At 43.7% G+C, this 16,397-nt stretch overlaps 1 protein-coding gene across 5 annotated transcripts in view; it reads right to left on the bottom strand.

Annotated features, from left to right (window-relative positions):
• Window positions 1–16,397, bottom strand: part of PTPRT (protein tyrosine phosphatase receptor type T) — a 493,222-nt gene that overhangs the window by 84,503 nt on the left and 392,322 nt on the right. For all 5 annotated transcript variants that reach the window (XM_063172177.1, XM_063172179.1, XM_063172180.1 and 2 more), the window contains exon 13: window positions 11,072–11,108. In XM_063172177.1, the coding sequence (XP_063028247.1) occupies window positions 11,072–11,108 (37 nt within the window). The remainder of the gene's footprint in view (window positions 1–11,071; window positions 11,109–16,397) is intronic.

Below are 16,397 nucleotides of genomic sequence, written 5' to 3'. Positions count from 1 at the left end.
TGTTTCTCTTCAATCCCTTCCAAAATTCCCAGACCCAGCACCTTGCAGTGGGCCAGAAGACACTACGGGCAGCACATTGATGGGAGATGCAGTTCTGGTGATGCTGCAGAGATGCAAAGGGAGCAGGGGCACATGGCCAATTTCCCAGAGCTGTCCAGCTCATCAGCCCATGAGAAGTCAGGTTTCTGGATCATCACACACTGATGGTTTAATTAAGGTTTTAATTAAGGTCTAATCTGGCCATGCTGCTGCTGATTTATAGAATCACAGGATATGCTGAGCTGGAAGAGACACATCAGGATCACCCCACCCAGCTCCTGTCCCTGCACAGACACCCCAAGAACCCCACCCTGGGCATCCCTGGGGTGATGCTCAAACCCTCCTGGAGCTCTGGCAGCCTCGGGGCTGTGCCCATTCCCTGGGCAGCCTGGGCAGTGCCCTCTGGGGGAAAACCAGCAGTGGCATCTAAGGGAAAGGTACCATGGCAATCTTTTCTCCCGGCAATTTCTGCACAAGGTATGTTATTTGAAAATAAGCCACAAAATACAAAGCAACCTCCTCTGTGGAGGTGGCACTCTGAAAAACATCCAGGAAAGAGTGATTACTGAGTGCATGTAACTAAGCAGGGCTGATAATACAAGTTTCTTCCATAAAACCTATTTCACAAACTGCAATTTGAAACATTCTTTACTTCAGGCAGCAATTACAATATTGCATTTAAAAAAAAAAAATGACACTGTCAGGAAAAGGAATTCAAGAGAGCCATAAACAGGAGGAAAAGTCAGGTATTTATGGGAGGCTTCCAGCTGGTGAGGCACAAATTCCTGCAGTGGAAGGGGCACCACAATCACCAGTAGCCAAGACTCTGGAGGAGAGAGAAGCATCCCAGGGCTTAACAGGAGAAGAAAAAAAATCAAATAAAATGATTCTAAGGACAGCTGGGTCAAATGTTCAGAGTCCAGGAAAGGGCAATGCAAGTGTAAAGGAGGGAGGGACAAAATGAGAGAAGCAGCACAAGAAATGGGAGGTTCAGCCACCTGCAGGAGACAGGAAAGACTCAGCAAGGGGACAAGTCTGGCAATGATGAGGTTTGGTTTCAAAATTGCAGCACCTAAAAACACAGCTTCTTCAGAAAGAAATCTGCTCTTGGAACAAAAAACAATCAGAAAAATCACTTCAGAGCATTATTTAACCCAGAAAAATTAATGAAAAATATTGGGCTCCCAGTCATTATGTGTTGAAATGATCTGCACAATCAGAGTAATTTCTTTGCAGCACATAATGGCCAGGCAGTGGGCTGAATGTAAAATCTCCTAATAGACCTAGAGGCTTGTATTCAAAAGACAGCTATTCTCAAATCACTTGTAAACACGATTTCCTTTATTTATTTTTTTATGGCGCTTTCTATGTGAGTGGCCTACAAATTATTAAAGCAGCTCTGCATGCAGGAATGTTTTCCCTCATGTTTTCAGCTCCTGATAATATCTATGCCTGTAAAACACAGTCTGGAGTGCAAACACAAGGGCAGACAGGTACCTCCAGGAATGATAACACTGAGATAAAGGTGGAAAGGCACCTTTTTACATCCTGATGAGGAAACCAGCCCAGTGTCATCTGACCACACCCTCCAGCAATTTATCAGCACTAAAAACCAATCTGTGCATGATGCTGGTGCCTCCATGTACCATGAGCCAACAGAGTGGAACAGCTCATCACATCTAAAAGCCAGATTCCTCTTTGTTTCTTTGTTGTAATTCATTAAAAAATAAATATCACGAAGAGGATCACCACACACAACATCACCACACCAAATTTCCACCTCCAGTTGTTGGAGACTGCAAACAGCACAGGCTTAAGCCTGTAATGAGACACACTCATTTCTTTAACAAAGCTCAAAAGGAATTGACAGAATGATGAGAGCCAAAAGCTTTCAACCACATTCTGAGCAGAGAGAGCAGCAAAACAAAGCAGTCCTGGAGAGAAAGACAGAGCAGAATTTGTATGAGGGATTTTCAGGCTTACAGGTGGAATCTGTAGGAGGATGAGGGTAAACACACAGTGAGACACCAAGATCAGCATTGCTAAGCTGAATGAGAATTAAAAAATAGCTCTAAGTGAATAATTGATTCTGGAGATTCCAGGCAAATCCTAGGCTATTCTTTCTTCCTACTCTCTTTTTAAAAGAGGAGCCTTTAATTTGTGCTAGAAGCAGATTTATGGTCCCCAAGAATAACAAAGTTTAGAACATTTCCCTGAAAGAGGAGCTCAGCTAAAGAGAGCTGCTGTGGTGCCAACAAGTGATGTGATGGTTCAGGGGGTGAGAGCACATTTCTGTTTTAACTCTTCACTTTTGCAGAACTGTATTTAAAAACTAGCTCCAAAATTATAGAAATGGAAAACAAGGACAATTACTAAATGAAAAATTCAGATTTAGAGATGTGACAATTTTTGTGAAGTCAGACACAGGGAGATCAACCTTTTGACTGATAAGAGACAAAAAACTCTCAGTTCTCTGAGTGTTATGGGTATATCAACAGATTCACCACAATTACTGACTTTTCCCCCAGTCAGCCCCCTCTGAATAGTTACCCTGCTGTCATCATGATTATCACGAAAAATCCACACCCACAGCAGCTGCAGAAGCTGCCAAACCAGTGTGAACATTGAAATAAAGTCACCTTTGAGCCCAAGGGGATGAAGGTGCCTCAGGTACCAGGGTGACCCACAAAAAGCTGCCCTGAGAGGCTCACCCCGAGCTGAGGGAGCAGCAGGAGAGGAGGAATCTCTGTTCCAGCTAAAGGGATCAGCAGGGCAGGTCAGCAGCCTGTGCACACACACTCTACGTGTGCTGCATGAACGCCAGGACGCTTCCTGTGCTCTGCCAGGCTGAAGCAGCACTTTCAGGCAAGACTGGAATGAAGGTTTCCCTTTTCCTCTACAATAACACTACCTACCTTGTAGTTTTATCACAGATCCTAATGCAACCACCTAGTTTTTAGTGTCCAGCTCCTGGAAGAAGCTCAGAAGCTTGTTAATATCAACGCTGTTTCTTAATACTGGCTTGTCAAAAAAAAAAAAAATATTTAAGGGAACAGGCATCATGTATTTGTAACAGTCCTGGGTGTGTCATGCCTTTGGAAGTGCTGTTAAAGGACACTGATGTCAGGAAAATTAATCCACAAACATCAGAGGTCTATGTCCAAAAAGGAGACATAAAGAGGAGTTCTTTAATTTTATTCCAATAAATGGAGAGCCTATGGGACATTCCCCTGGGGTCTCTCTAATTTTTGGAGGACTCAGCCTCCTTTTTATCCCAATTTCCTGGGCACATTTCTCTTCTCTCTTTCCCCTTTGGCTCAGGTACTTGAGAGGTACAGACTTCCCAGAATGCCTGATACCAGAGATTTCCCTCTTATGTATAACCCTCCCTTTTAATTTTTAATTAAATTCTCACAGAATTTAGGGGTTTTCCCCATTGTTTCTTTCATCTTTCAATATCCCATTTCATTTATCAGCAAACCTACACTTTGTTTGTAAAGGCAAATCTTTGTTTTTTCCATTCATCAATCAGTGGAATCTTTCCCATTGTTTTGTTTATCTCTCAGTGTTGGTTTTATCTACCAGCAGACCCACAGCTTGTTTGTAAAGGCAAATCTGTCATTCCTCTCACTGACAATAATAACCTATTTAGGAGAATAATTTTAAGTACCTGCCCAGTGGCTGACACACCTCAGAAAGGATCTGTATCAGGAAATGGAGACAAAATCCTGGTCACCCAAATGAGTTGGTGTGAGGGTGTGAAGGTCAGGAACATGAAACCCCACTGTCCTCTAAAACATGAGAGTCTCCTCCTGCCTGCCCCCTCCTCAGTCCCTGTGCAGAGGAGGCTCCAAGGGGATCCAAAGAGCTCTTACTGCAAATTTCCAAGCGGAAGAGATGAAAAACAAGTCCCTAAATTTCATAAGTGAAGAGTCATCCAGTGCTCCCTGCATTCAAACTAAGTAAAAGAAAGCCAAAGGAAACTTTTTTTTAATTTGACCTTCACATGTGGCTTTCATGTCCAACTACTGACTTTTCTTTAATTTCCACTCCTTTACCTGGCTACCAATTTATCTGCAAACAAAGGTGAACGTCCACTGGTTCAGCCAAGAGCATCCCTTCCCACCAGGTGGGACTTGAAAAGGGACAAGAACCTCCACACTGTTCCAGGTAAATCCTTGCCTGCTTTGGTTCCTGGAGGGCTTGGCTCACACAGATATATTTTATTTTCCTTTCTCCAAAGACCTTTCCATCTTGAAGCTACTTGTGTCCTGGCAGTGGATGCTCTGAATTACCAAGGTGATGTTTTCAGTCTCCTGTTGCTGAACTATCCTAGATTTCATCTTAAACACTGTGCTTCTTCTCCTCTCACCTCCAGCTGCCTGTTTTAATTGGGGAGCTCAGGATTAGGGTTTGGCAATGCAGCAGAGCTCTGGGGTAGATAATGACCCCTGGACACGAGGCTGGAAATACCAAATTCAGTTCACTCCTGGCCTCATCCCATTCTGCACCAGGTTCTCACTAATTCAAAGCTGTGCTCTGGGATAAGGAATTTATCAATTTATCTGCAATTATCTGCAATTTATTTGCAATTGATCTGCATAAAAAGGTGAATGTCCAATGATTCAGGGCCAGCCACAGCCAAGAGCATCCCTTCCCACCAGGTGGGACTTGAAAAGGGACAAGAACCTCTACACTGTTCCAGGTAAATCCTTGCCTGCTTTGGTTCCTGGAGGGCTTGGCTCACACGGATATAATATATTTTATTTTCCTCTCTCCAAAGACCTTTCCATCCTGAAGCTACTTGTGTCCTGGCAGTGGGTGCTCTGATTTACAAAGGTGATGTTTTCAGTCTCCTGTTGCTGAACTACCCCAGATTTCATCTTAAACACTGTGCTTCTTCTCCTCTTACCTCCAGCTGCCTGTTTTAATTGGGGAGCTCAGGATTAGGGTTTGGCAATGCAGCAGAGCTCTGGGGTAGATAATGACCCCTGGACACGAGGCTGGAAATACCAAATTCAGTTCACTCCTGGCCTCATCCCATTCTGCACTAACTCAAAGCTGTGCCCTGGGATAAGAAAGCCCCTAGAGGGATTGCAATGCACAAAACTTGTGCTAAAAAATAACTTTCAGAAAGCAGAAATTTGTTCAGAGGGAAAAAACCCCAGCCAACCGTTTTCATGCATTCAACTTAAAAATTTCAACTTTATCTGAAATAAATAGCACCAAACAGAATAAACCTGTCAAAGGAATAATATTCCAGTGTATTAGAAGACAAAATGCGGCAACAAACAGATTTGAAGTGGGATTAGATCTGTTTAAAAAACACATTATCTGTCTACAAAACCAGAATGTATTCCAGGAAACAAAAGAAGCCTCTTCAATGGATTTGAGGGAGCAGGAATTATTAAATCAACAGTTTTCATGTGCAGCAGGACTGTGTGGGAACAGCTGGAACTTTTTCCTTCCTCATTTTCCACTGATTTTTTTGCAGAATTCTCCACCAGCCCAAGACTTCCCTGGTCACATTTCAGACCCAGGTTTTTTATTGAGATTTCAACATTCTCCCAGGAAGTTTCCTTCTTCCAGTGCTGATGCACTACCAAAAATCAGGATCATTTGAACTTCCCAGTAATCCCAGCGCCTTCCTGCCCCTGTATCCTCACAGCTGATGTGCAGTTGAAATAATTTTTTATTGTTGGGTGAGGAAGTCATAGAGAGGCAGGAACAGCCATGCAGCACTGGGAGGGGAGTATTCCTAGAGAAATGTAATCCATATAAAAACTGGAAAAGCAACCCTTCTTTCCCATTAATGTCATGTAACACTGCCACATCCCAGCCATTCATTCTGTGCACATCAGGCTGAAGTAAAAGAACCTAATTCCACAAGCTAATGGGCTCTCCCCTCCATATTTAAATTTTCTGGAGTTAATGATGATCCTGGTCCCACTGTTACATATCTTGGGGCAACTTTATGGCACACACACCTCCAAGTTCCTTCTGATGGAAACTGCAAAACCCTTGAGAGGTTCTGAACCTCCCCACTGTGAGTGGCTTGGTGCTGCTGAGGCTCAATTCTGCAGCATCTCTGGCTCCAGCAGAAGTTTCTATAGAAACTACAGTTTCTACAGTTCCTCTACGGAGAGCTTGCAGAATCAAGTTTTCCTTTTCTCTCCACCATTTCTCCCACAGCAGGACTCAGCTATCTATGAATATGCACAACAATCAGCCCCAGAAAATGGCACAGCTCCTTTAAATGGAAATGCAAGCTCCATGCACACTCAGGGGACCCTTGGGGCTCTTCCATCACGCTCAGGAGCTGCTGAGAAGATTTGAGAGCTGTTGAGCCCTCAGCTGACCCTCAGCACAGACAGATCTCCACTGAAGGAGTGCCATGAAAGCACTGCCCTCCTTTATGCTGCAGTTGGAGCAACTGTAAAAGTAATTTCTCATGCAAAACAAGCATTAAACAAGAAGTCACGAAGCTGCTCAGACCTCTGGAAGCTTGACCAGTTTTCCTTTTTCTGAACTGATAATCACCTGTGCTCAAGAGGCTGGGCAGGTTTGGCGTGGTCACCTGGTGTCTACCTATCACTGCTAAGAACAAGCAAAATGGTTCCCAGGCAGCATGCACGAGACAAAAAAAAAAGGAAAAAAAAAATTTACCTCATAATGGTTATTATAGTTCCATTCTTTCATTTGCAAGAACTCACATTTTAAGGAAAGGAGAAATGAGTATGGGGAGATAAGGAACCATTAATGAGCCCTCTGCCTTGGTTTCAATTACACTGTGAAATTAATTTAATGCACTTTAGGAATACAAGAGGTAATCGCTCTCTCTTGGTAAGAGGTTGCAATTTTCTCTAATAAAGTGTCGATATAAATATGTTGCTTTAAGACAGGGAGAACAAGTCAGTTAATTCAGAAAGAATGGGACATATTAAAACAAATGCTGTCAAGGAAACCAAATGGCAAAACCTATAAATAACCCATCTGAATGAAAATTGTATGGCAGAGAGCTGGTAAATTGAGGTTTAATTATAAACATTTTTAAAGACTGTTTTATGTTAATGAGATGCATCCAAGTGCCTAATGCTGTGAAAGATAACATTAGTCCAGTAATTAAAAAAAAAAAAAAGAGAATAGCCCATGTGAGGAGGGATGTGGCAAGAGATCTGAGACCAACAAATCTGAAAATAAAGAACAAACGTAGATACAAAAGGTTCATAATGTTTAACATGCTGGCAAAGTGGGGGATGGCTACACAGAGTGGACAAACACAGGGAGCTTTCTGATGGATCATCCCAGGTCACCCAGCAAGGGCTGGTGGTGATTCCCTGCCTCTGGCCCTTCCCAAGGCAGCACCAGCCTCTCATGGAGCCACTGGATGGAGGGAAATGAGCTCAGGAGATGTGCTGGCCCAGATGGGAACACACTGGTTCTGCTTTGGAGGAGCTGCTGCTCTGAAATGCTGATGCCAAACCCTCCTCCCAGCATTTAATAACCAATACAAAAGGATTTGAGAGCTTTTTCTTGCCACCACAAGGATCAAGTTCATCAAAGGAGGGGCAGCTCACAGAGAACCATGAAGAGAAGACACCACCAGAGAGCTGGGAAGCAGCTCCTGCACAGAGCTGGGCTGAACTGAAAAGGGCGCATCTGAGCAGCCTATTTCTGGCTAAAGAGGAGGGGAAAAAACTGGGAAAGCTCCAGTTTGTTGTTTTTTTTTTTTTTTTTTGGTTTTTTTTTTTTTTTTTGGTTTTTTTTTTTTTTGTTTTTTTTTTTTTGTTTTTTTTTTTTTTTTTTTTTTTTTTTATGGATTAAACCACTTTTAAAGCCACTCTGCTTTGGTTTTCTTGGTGCTGGGGCAGTGGGACACAGAGAGCCAGGTCCCTGCAGCCAGCTGGAGCAGAGGCGGTGCAGCAGCCCCGAGCGTCTCTCGAGCGATTAAAGAGCCTCAGCTCTGAGCAGGTGCCTTGCAGCAACACCCAGGATGTGTTACAATCCCCCAGCAACACATGCCTAACACATTTCACTGCCTAATTACTCCCACACTCACGTTCAGTGCCCTTGTTAATCCAGTGCTTCAAGAGAATTCTTGCCTTGCTTAAACACGCCTGGATCCTAATCTTGCTGTCGCTGGTGTAAATCAGAACTCCTTTCACTGCTGCTAATGGAGTGACAAATGTCTAGGAATGGGAAAATTAGGCTTCTATTCCAAAATGAACATTTAGTCTGGCACTAGTAGTATGTATTTATTTACTTGCATCAAATCAATTTTTTTCTCCTCTGGTACCAACTCAAGTAGAGCTTTTAATGCTGAGATAGAGCCTGACTCCAAAGTAGGGGTTTTTTCCCCCCTGATTTCTATTAAAGACACCACAGTGGCATCCTCACTGGCAGCTCTGATGATTCTGTTCAAGGCAGACTGCAGGTTTGCTCATTCCATCCTCAGAAAAACACCAATGCAAATGAAGGGGAATACAGAGCAATGCCGTTAAGGATAATCAATATAACGAGCAGACAGAAGACAGCACAGACACAGGAGGTTATCTAGAACATTCCAGCTATCAGGACATGGTGTAATCACAGTTTTGTGAGCGTTTCTGTGCATTGCCCTCTCCAGGGGCTAGTCCCTTTATCCATATGGAATTAACGTACCGTGGGAATGCAGCCTCAGGATGTATGGAAACCTGAAACTGTGGGAAAGCTCACAGAACCACCTTGCTCAGCTGTAGCTGTGGCAGCTCCTGTGGCATTACCATCACCCCATCTCCTGTGAGCTGCACCCAGCTCTGCTCCTTTGGAGATCTAAACCTGCCTCAAACCCGGCACAGCTGGGGCATCCCAGCTCCGTGCTGGGGGCCAGGCACTGGGAATTATGGAATTGCAATTCAGAGCCAGGGAAAAGAGGAAGAGAATTTCCACAGAGATTTCTGCACTGCACACAGAGGAATAAGATACCTACCTATAAATCAAAAGTGATATGAAGCAAAAGTGATATAAATCAAAAGTGATATGAATTGAGACAGCAAGAATAAACACTAGAACTACCATCATTTCTTGTCCTTTTCCATTCAAGTCAATAAAGGAAAAAAACTAAAGAATAAGATCACCAAAAAGCAGTGGCTCTAGACATCCTCAGGCTCTACCCATCTCTTTAGTGTCTCTTATTAAATTAATCCTAGCAAGAGATTTTTTTATAAAAAGAGATGACATTCAGAACCAACAGAAGGAGGGGGGTCATTGACTGAGTGGCTCAGTGACTTTTCCTGGTGACCTAACAGGGTTAATGAAATTATCTCAGTTTGCAAAAATCAACTGAAGGTCAAACACTTACAGGACACTTTGCTGAGGTACCCAAATCAGAGTGTGCAAACAAAAGGTCGTGTCAGAATGGGATTTTTCAAGCTGTGTAAGTTATTTTGTTTTGAGTAATCACGGAGCAAATATCCTTGTTGCTAGCACGACAACATTCTTCCACCAGCTCCAGAAAAATGAACAACTGAAATGGAAGGAACAACTGGTTTCCAAAAATTAATTAATCCAGTATCTCTGATCTCATGAAGAGCCTATGCTATTGGAAAAGCTTGTGGGGATTCATTTCACCCAGTGCTGCTCTTGCTCTTTCTACCACCAGAAAGCCAAAATTGGGTATTTGAAATGGTCACGTTACTACCAGCTGAGAGAACTGAGAGGAAGGAGACACATAGACTGAGACACACAGAATGTTTGTAACCCAGAGAATGAATTAAATAAAGATTTTACAAGGAGATTTTCAACAGGAAAGGAACAAGAGGGAACGGGGAGCACCAGAGCCACAGATGGGAAGGAGAAATGGGAGAAACGGCTCCTCCTCCTCCTCAGCTTTCAGTGGTGACACAACTGCTTACAGCCCCACCAGTGTGCATGACAGAGCCTGGGCAGGGAAACACCTGCACAGGTGGGAGCTCCAGTGGCTCCACAGGGAGATGGAATATGCTCTCCAGTGCCTAATGGGGTTTCTTTGAGCCCTCCCAACTCCCCTGCAAGTGCAGATGCAGAAGGGATCAGGACAAAGGACCTTGAGGTCGTTAACTTCTGCCACAAGTCAAAACAGATGGAAAAAAATGGAAAAAATGGGATGGTGCCTCAAAGGATTTCTGGGCTCCTGCCAATTTTGGTGAACTCTCCACAGGCAGCCATGCAGGTATTTGACATTTCAGCACAGCAGCAAGAGCACAAGCTGGCAAAGTTTGGGAATGGAGAGGCACCTGCAGCACAGCCCATGGCAGCATCTCAGCATCTCCTCACAGCTCCTTGGCACACTACAACTTGTGGTGGGGAAATCTTTTACAGCTACTCTGTGCTGCAAATAAACTGGTGTCTGACATATTTTCTGGAAAAGTAGCCCCTGGGGTGATTTTGAAATCTTTAGAAGAGTTGTTAAAAGCAGCTGTAAACTCAGAGAAGGAGCTCAGGCATTGTCACTGTTGGTCCCTCAGGAGATGCACCTTGTGAACCAACCTGGGGCTGTTTTGGGTTTGCTGTGTGTGACCTGTCAGCTCGCTCTGTTCTGAGCTCACCACAATGGAAATCAGGAATGTTTGTTCAATTATACCATGAAAATGGCATGATGTAAGAATTGTGCCCCGCTGTGTACAAGGTTAGGCTTACACGAGATCTCCTCTTATCTACTTTGTACAGTTGTGGAGAGAACAAATTGAATGGGAAGTTAATGTCACTTTTTCAGTGATGTTCTGCCAACAGCAAGAACAGTCCTCAGGACAGAAAAGCTGTCAACAGAATGAGGGGAAGGAGGAACCACAGAGAATTATACCCTGCATTAAAAAAATAACAGAGGCCACAAATATAGTGGAGTGGTCCTAGAAATTGTTGTTCTGCCTTGGCAATCTTCCTTTTTTAAAAAAATAAAATAAAAGAGGAAATAAAGAGGCCGGTTCTTTGGCTAGGAACTGTAATCAAGTTGTGCCACCACTGTAGTTTTTACATTTCTGGTACTGTGTTTTGCAGGAAAGAGAGACCCACATACCTTTTGTTGCCAGCCGGACACAGTTGATTTTTGTTTCCTGAAAAATAAAAAAACACAAGAAAAATATATAGGAAAACATCACAGCGTGTAATTTGCCCATCTACAGTAAACACACATTATTTTAAAAAGCTACTAAAAATACATATATATCTTTTCTTTCACTTCATCTTTGAAAATACCACCAAGAGTTTTTGTTGCATAAAACACTCCACACTACTGGATTTGCTTGCAGTTGGTTCTCTTAAGTGTTGAAAAGTTGGGAGTGACAGCACGTTTCTCCACGCTCCACGTGTGAGTGATGGGTCCCACACAAGTGCCTGATTAGCTAATAGAATTTCCCAGTTAAATGACCTGCTCTGTAATAGACTGACAAGCCTTGGGTCAAAAGTACACGCCACTGTACATCTCATTTTCATGCACCATTACTGCAAATTTTGCAAATTGGGTATTTATTTAAACACATGGCAAACAGACACCGAAGAAGTCATTTGAATGTTTCAGCTCTCTGATGGATGTGGAGCAGACCAACATTCTGTGCTGCTGCCTCTGCCAAACGAGCTGTTCTAACAACCCTCACCACTGCAGCTCCTCATTGCAGAGCTGGGACAAAGCCCAAAGCTCTGTGTTCAATCCACCCTGGAGCCTGCAGAGCCGCAGAAAAAGGATTTGGATCCAAATGTTGGCTTTGGCTTCGCAAACAGCTCAGACTCTGCAGCTTTCTCAGGCCACCTCTGCTGCAAACACAACCTCTGTGGAGCCCCCGGCTCCTCAGTGCTCAGCCCTTCCTGGCAGGGGTTGCTGCTGTCCAGCCTGTGATTGCCATCCAAATGGGAATGTGCTGCCTGCTAAAGAGCTGCCTCTGTCAGGCACTAATCTGCTGCAAGGCTTGCAGAGCACTTTATGCCTCTACACGTCTCAGGTGTAATGAATCCAGCATAAATTACTGTGCTGACAATGCTCCATTAATATGGATGCTGTCTGTGCCCTGGAAACAACAGCCCAGCAAAGCAAGCACTGCTGAGCACCTCCTTCCATCCTCAAACAACTGGACAAACCTTGTGCAAAATCTGAATTTGCTCTTGGAGAAAATTGCTCCATCTGTGACAAATCCTCCTTGGTTGGAGCAGACACACACTGTGCCTTTCTCCTCGTGCTTTTGTTGCACATAGGAAGGGGATGATTGCAGGATCCATGCTGGGAAATGCTGGGAATCACAGGAGCAATTCCCTCTGATCCCTTCCTGTGATGCCACACAATCTGGATATAAGGCACACTGTGTGCATTCTAAGAACAATGAGATGCCCAGAAGGACAAACCCTCCCTTTGACCTTGCCTTCAAACTCTCTTAAGGAATTCCTGGCTCCTTGAGGACAATCCATGTCTATTTCCCAGTCCAGAGTGGGACTGAAGCCCTATTCATCCCAGCAACCCTGGGATTACCCAAAGGGGTGTAACCAGAGACATCTCTGCTTACACCCCTTTGTCCCCCCAAAATCAGCTCCCCTGCACAACCTGCACCAACACTGGCACTGCAGAGTCACCACAGCTGCACACAGAGCTCCCCACTCCCCTCATTCCAATGAGTTGGAATTCCCAGTTATTCTGCAAATCCAAAGTCCTTGTTGCTGCTTGGGATGTATGGAGCAGGAAAAACACAGCTTTGTTTGCAGAGCTGACTCTGCACATAGTGCTGGGAACCAAAGACAGACAGGTCCTGATGTAGTTTCTGATCTACAACAAGGTGAGCTGGAAAATCAGCAGTGAAGAGTAAAATAAAATATTAAGAGATGGGATTTTTGCAGTCTGCAAGTAGGTGGGCACTTGCTCCCATTTTCTTGTGTATTTGTTGCTTTCTGCTGGCTTCAGAATATAACAGAAAGCTGGAGAAATTAGTCAGTGCTGGAAAAAGAAGAGTCTAGAATGATCTCATTTGGACATGTGTGTATTCCTGCATGAGACCCTCCCACAGGGTGATTGGGAATACAGAATTTGCTCTGTTTGCATCTGCACCCACTGATGGCTGCACTGAGTACAACCACGGCTCTTAGAACTGGCACTGCCAAAAGCAACAGCTACAGGGACAAGATGTGGACTTCAGAACTTCATTTCAAACTGCATCTTCTGGGGAGGAAAGCATAAAAGGACCTGCACAGACACCAGCTCCCAGAGGTGCTAAAGTGTAAAGACTTGAATTTAGTCCATATTCTGGATTAAGGCTGATTATTCCACTGCTCTCCATTGCTCATCTCTTTGGTGTCTCATAAAAATGAGATCCCTTTCAATCTACTCTATTTTTCTTTGGTTGATGCTGAGAATTGTAAGTTTGCATGAATCTTTTTAAGAAGGAACAAAATAAATAAATACATTTCCCCCCCAAAAAATGAACCAAACCCAAAACAACTAAAAAAAAACCCAACTAACCCAATCATCCTCCCAAAAAACACAAAACCCAGTTTCGCACAATCATGTTTGTTTTCTGAAAAATATTACTTTTGCTTCAAGGCTCTTTCCTGTACACAGTAAAGATCATAAAATGTTAATGGGCTGGAATGCACCTTAAAGTGCCACAGGCAGGGGCAATGCTTTTATTTTTATATTTTTCCCCTAAGCTACATTCCCCATCTTTGAATTTGTACACACTAGTTCTTGTCCTATCACTGCAAGGGGCTTCTTTTTAGCCACCAGCAAAGCAGGAATAAACAATGTTGGTAATTATCAATGGTCCATCCAGCTTACCTAAAGCAATGGCAAAAAAATAATTAAATAAAGACACAATAGTAGAAGTTTTAGAAAAAAACCCCAATTATTTCCCCAAAATTCAGTCTCTGTGGTACTTCTGAATATTCTTTCAAATGATGCAATACTTATTTCCCATTTTATGATATCACAGAAGTTTTACAAGGTCTTATATATCTACAACAATCTTAATGATACCCAGAGAGCCAACATATTCTGCATATCTGTTTCATGCTATGGCTGAACTCACAAGAATAAATTAAATTGAGATGCCAGCACTGCTTCAGCTCTGTATCACTGCCAGGTTAAGGCAGACATTTTACAGCCAAACAGTAATGGAACAACGTAGGCACATTTTAACTGAGATAATGGAATAGGAAAACACTCCATGGCTACATCCTGCAGCTCCTGACCCAACCCTCACTTTCCAACATGCTCCACACCCTGAAAGCTCCCTGCAAAATGAGCCCATCCACCTCCTACCTCAACATATTGATGGAAATTTGCTTTCTGGAGCCCATTTACCAGTGAATAAAAGAAGAGTATGGAGTACCCTCACTCAAGGCTGAAGCCTGGCTGTATTTTCCAGTCCACACAGCATGGGCACGTATGAGCAGTGTGTGTCAGGGTGCTGCAGCCTGTTCCTGCAGGGAGGAGCTGCAGCTTCCACCAGCACAGCCCAGGGACCCTCTGTGAGCCCTCTGTGCCCACAGCCTGGGCACTGCACACCATGAGCCTGCTTTAGCATCCCCCTGCATTTCCAGGGCTGCTTCAAACGTTCTTTTAGTATAAGTTTATTCTTTCGTTTTAGAAGTAAAGGAGCTGCTGCTGTCTACTAATTACTGAGGTTCCTAAATGCGCATCTCACTCAAGTGAAATGCACGATAACAAAATGAGTTCTGCCTCTGTCTCTTCAGTGTTTGGATGGGAACAATTTTCTGCAGAAAAGGGCTACGAGGGCAGCAGGACATATGTTTATGTGACAGCTGCATCTTCACAACCTAAAAAGCCACATGATCTTTTTTTTCCCCCCCTTTCTTTGAAACTGACAGCTTGCTGTTTACAGACTACCAACAGCAATGAAAGCAGCAAAGCTTTTTCATCCATCTGTTTTCACACCCACCATTTCTCCCTTTCCTTTACTACGATTATGACTTTGCAGCAGTCAAACAGGGCTTGCCTTGCCTCAAGAGCCCCCTGCCAGCCCCAGCAGGACCTGCTGTCCCCAGGTGTGCCACGGGGGCTGCCCTACAACAGGCAGAGCTTTTTAGGCACCTCAAACTGGGAAATTTTGTCTGCCGATGGTGCATGGACCAGACAAGGAATCACCACTCTCCCCCTGGCCTCAGTTCCACCTTTAGTTCCCCGCATCCCAGAGCTGAACATGGAATTTGTTAACAACCTGCTTCACACAGCATAGAAACCATGGGTTTGCCCAGCCTTAAGGAGTTATTTATTTGGTACTCAACAAATTTTGCCCAATCTAAATTATGTGTTTATTTTCTATGCCATTGCAGCCAGTGGTTTGTAGTCTTAAAATATGTCTGTGCAGGGTCAATGGACTCCCCTATAATTTTTATTGCCAACTCCAGGAAATTGCTATTTCCTTCCAAAGACTATTATTGCTATTCCAATTATCAGCTCTTTTTTTTAGTATCTGTGTCATTTGGAGAAGGGAGGTTTAACAAAGTGGTTAGGGCTTTTATTATTTACAATAGGAAGTCATGTCAATGATCTGTAGTTGATGACTGGATACCCATTCCTCTAAACCTCTCAAAAATGATGTAGGCTGGGGGAGGATTTTATTCATTATGCAGAAAACATTCAGGTCCACATCCTCTGGTCAACCAGATGTGGAAACAGAGGTGTACAAAGAGTGAAAACTTCCCACAGCTGCTTTATGGATGAGATTAAGAAGGAGTGAATGTAAGTGGATAAACTGCACACCCAAAATCCTCCCCAGCACAGAGCTGGTTAGTAGCTCACAGAAGTGATGCAGGCAGCCCTGGTGCCATTTCATCTTTCAGAGCACAGCTCGTGCTGAACTCAGCCTCCCTGTTTTTTTCATGGCCATCTCCAGAGGGATGAATGGCATCTCTCTGCTGGCAGTTCTATCCATACCTCCCAAATGTTCCAGAGGAATAATGCGGTGTGCTGTGAGCAGACCTGTCAGCATCAAGAAATCCAGCCTCAACTCCCCTGATAATAATGAGCTGCCCGATTGTGCATGTAGTACAAGTCATTAGAGAGGCAAAAAATCAATAGGAATCTCGGTAGAGTCTATCATTCCCTCAAAAAAAATAATATTCTCATTGATTCCTGCAGTGCTACTTTTCACAATTCTGGGTTAAAGACATCAGTCACTTGTTGGACCACCAGGCTGGCAGAGCAGCTGGCAGCATCCCCCCATCACTCCCGGCTGTGTTACACAGGCTCCTGCTCATCTCCCACTTCAAGGAAAAATGGCCAAGAGTTATTGATTGCAACTGTGCTGTTAAAAATTTCATTTTAACTCAATGAGGTAAAATGCAGCTCCAGAAAGGATTTGTTTTAAGGAGCTCTGGTTTCTGAGCTGCTCAAAAATTCAGGC

The sequence above is a fragment of the Melospiza melodia genome, chromosome 19 (assembly GCF_035770615.1).
Source record: "Melospiza melodia melodia isolate bMelMel2 chromosome 19, bMelMel2.pri, whole genome shotgun sequence".
Taxonomy (NCBI): Eukaryota; Metazoa; Chordata; class Aves; order Passeriformes; family Passerellidae; genus Melospiza; species Melospiza melodia.
The sequence above is the reverse complement of the archived record's forward strand: the minus strand, read 5'-3'. Positions and strand labels throughout refer to the sequence as shown.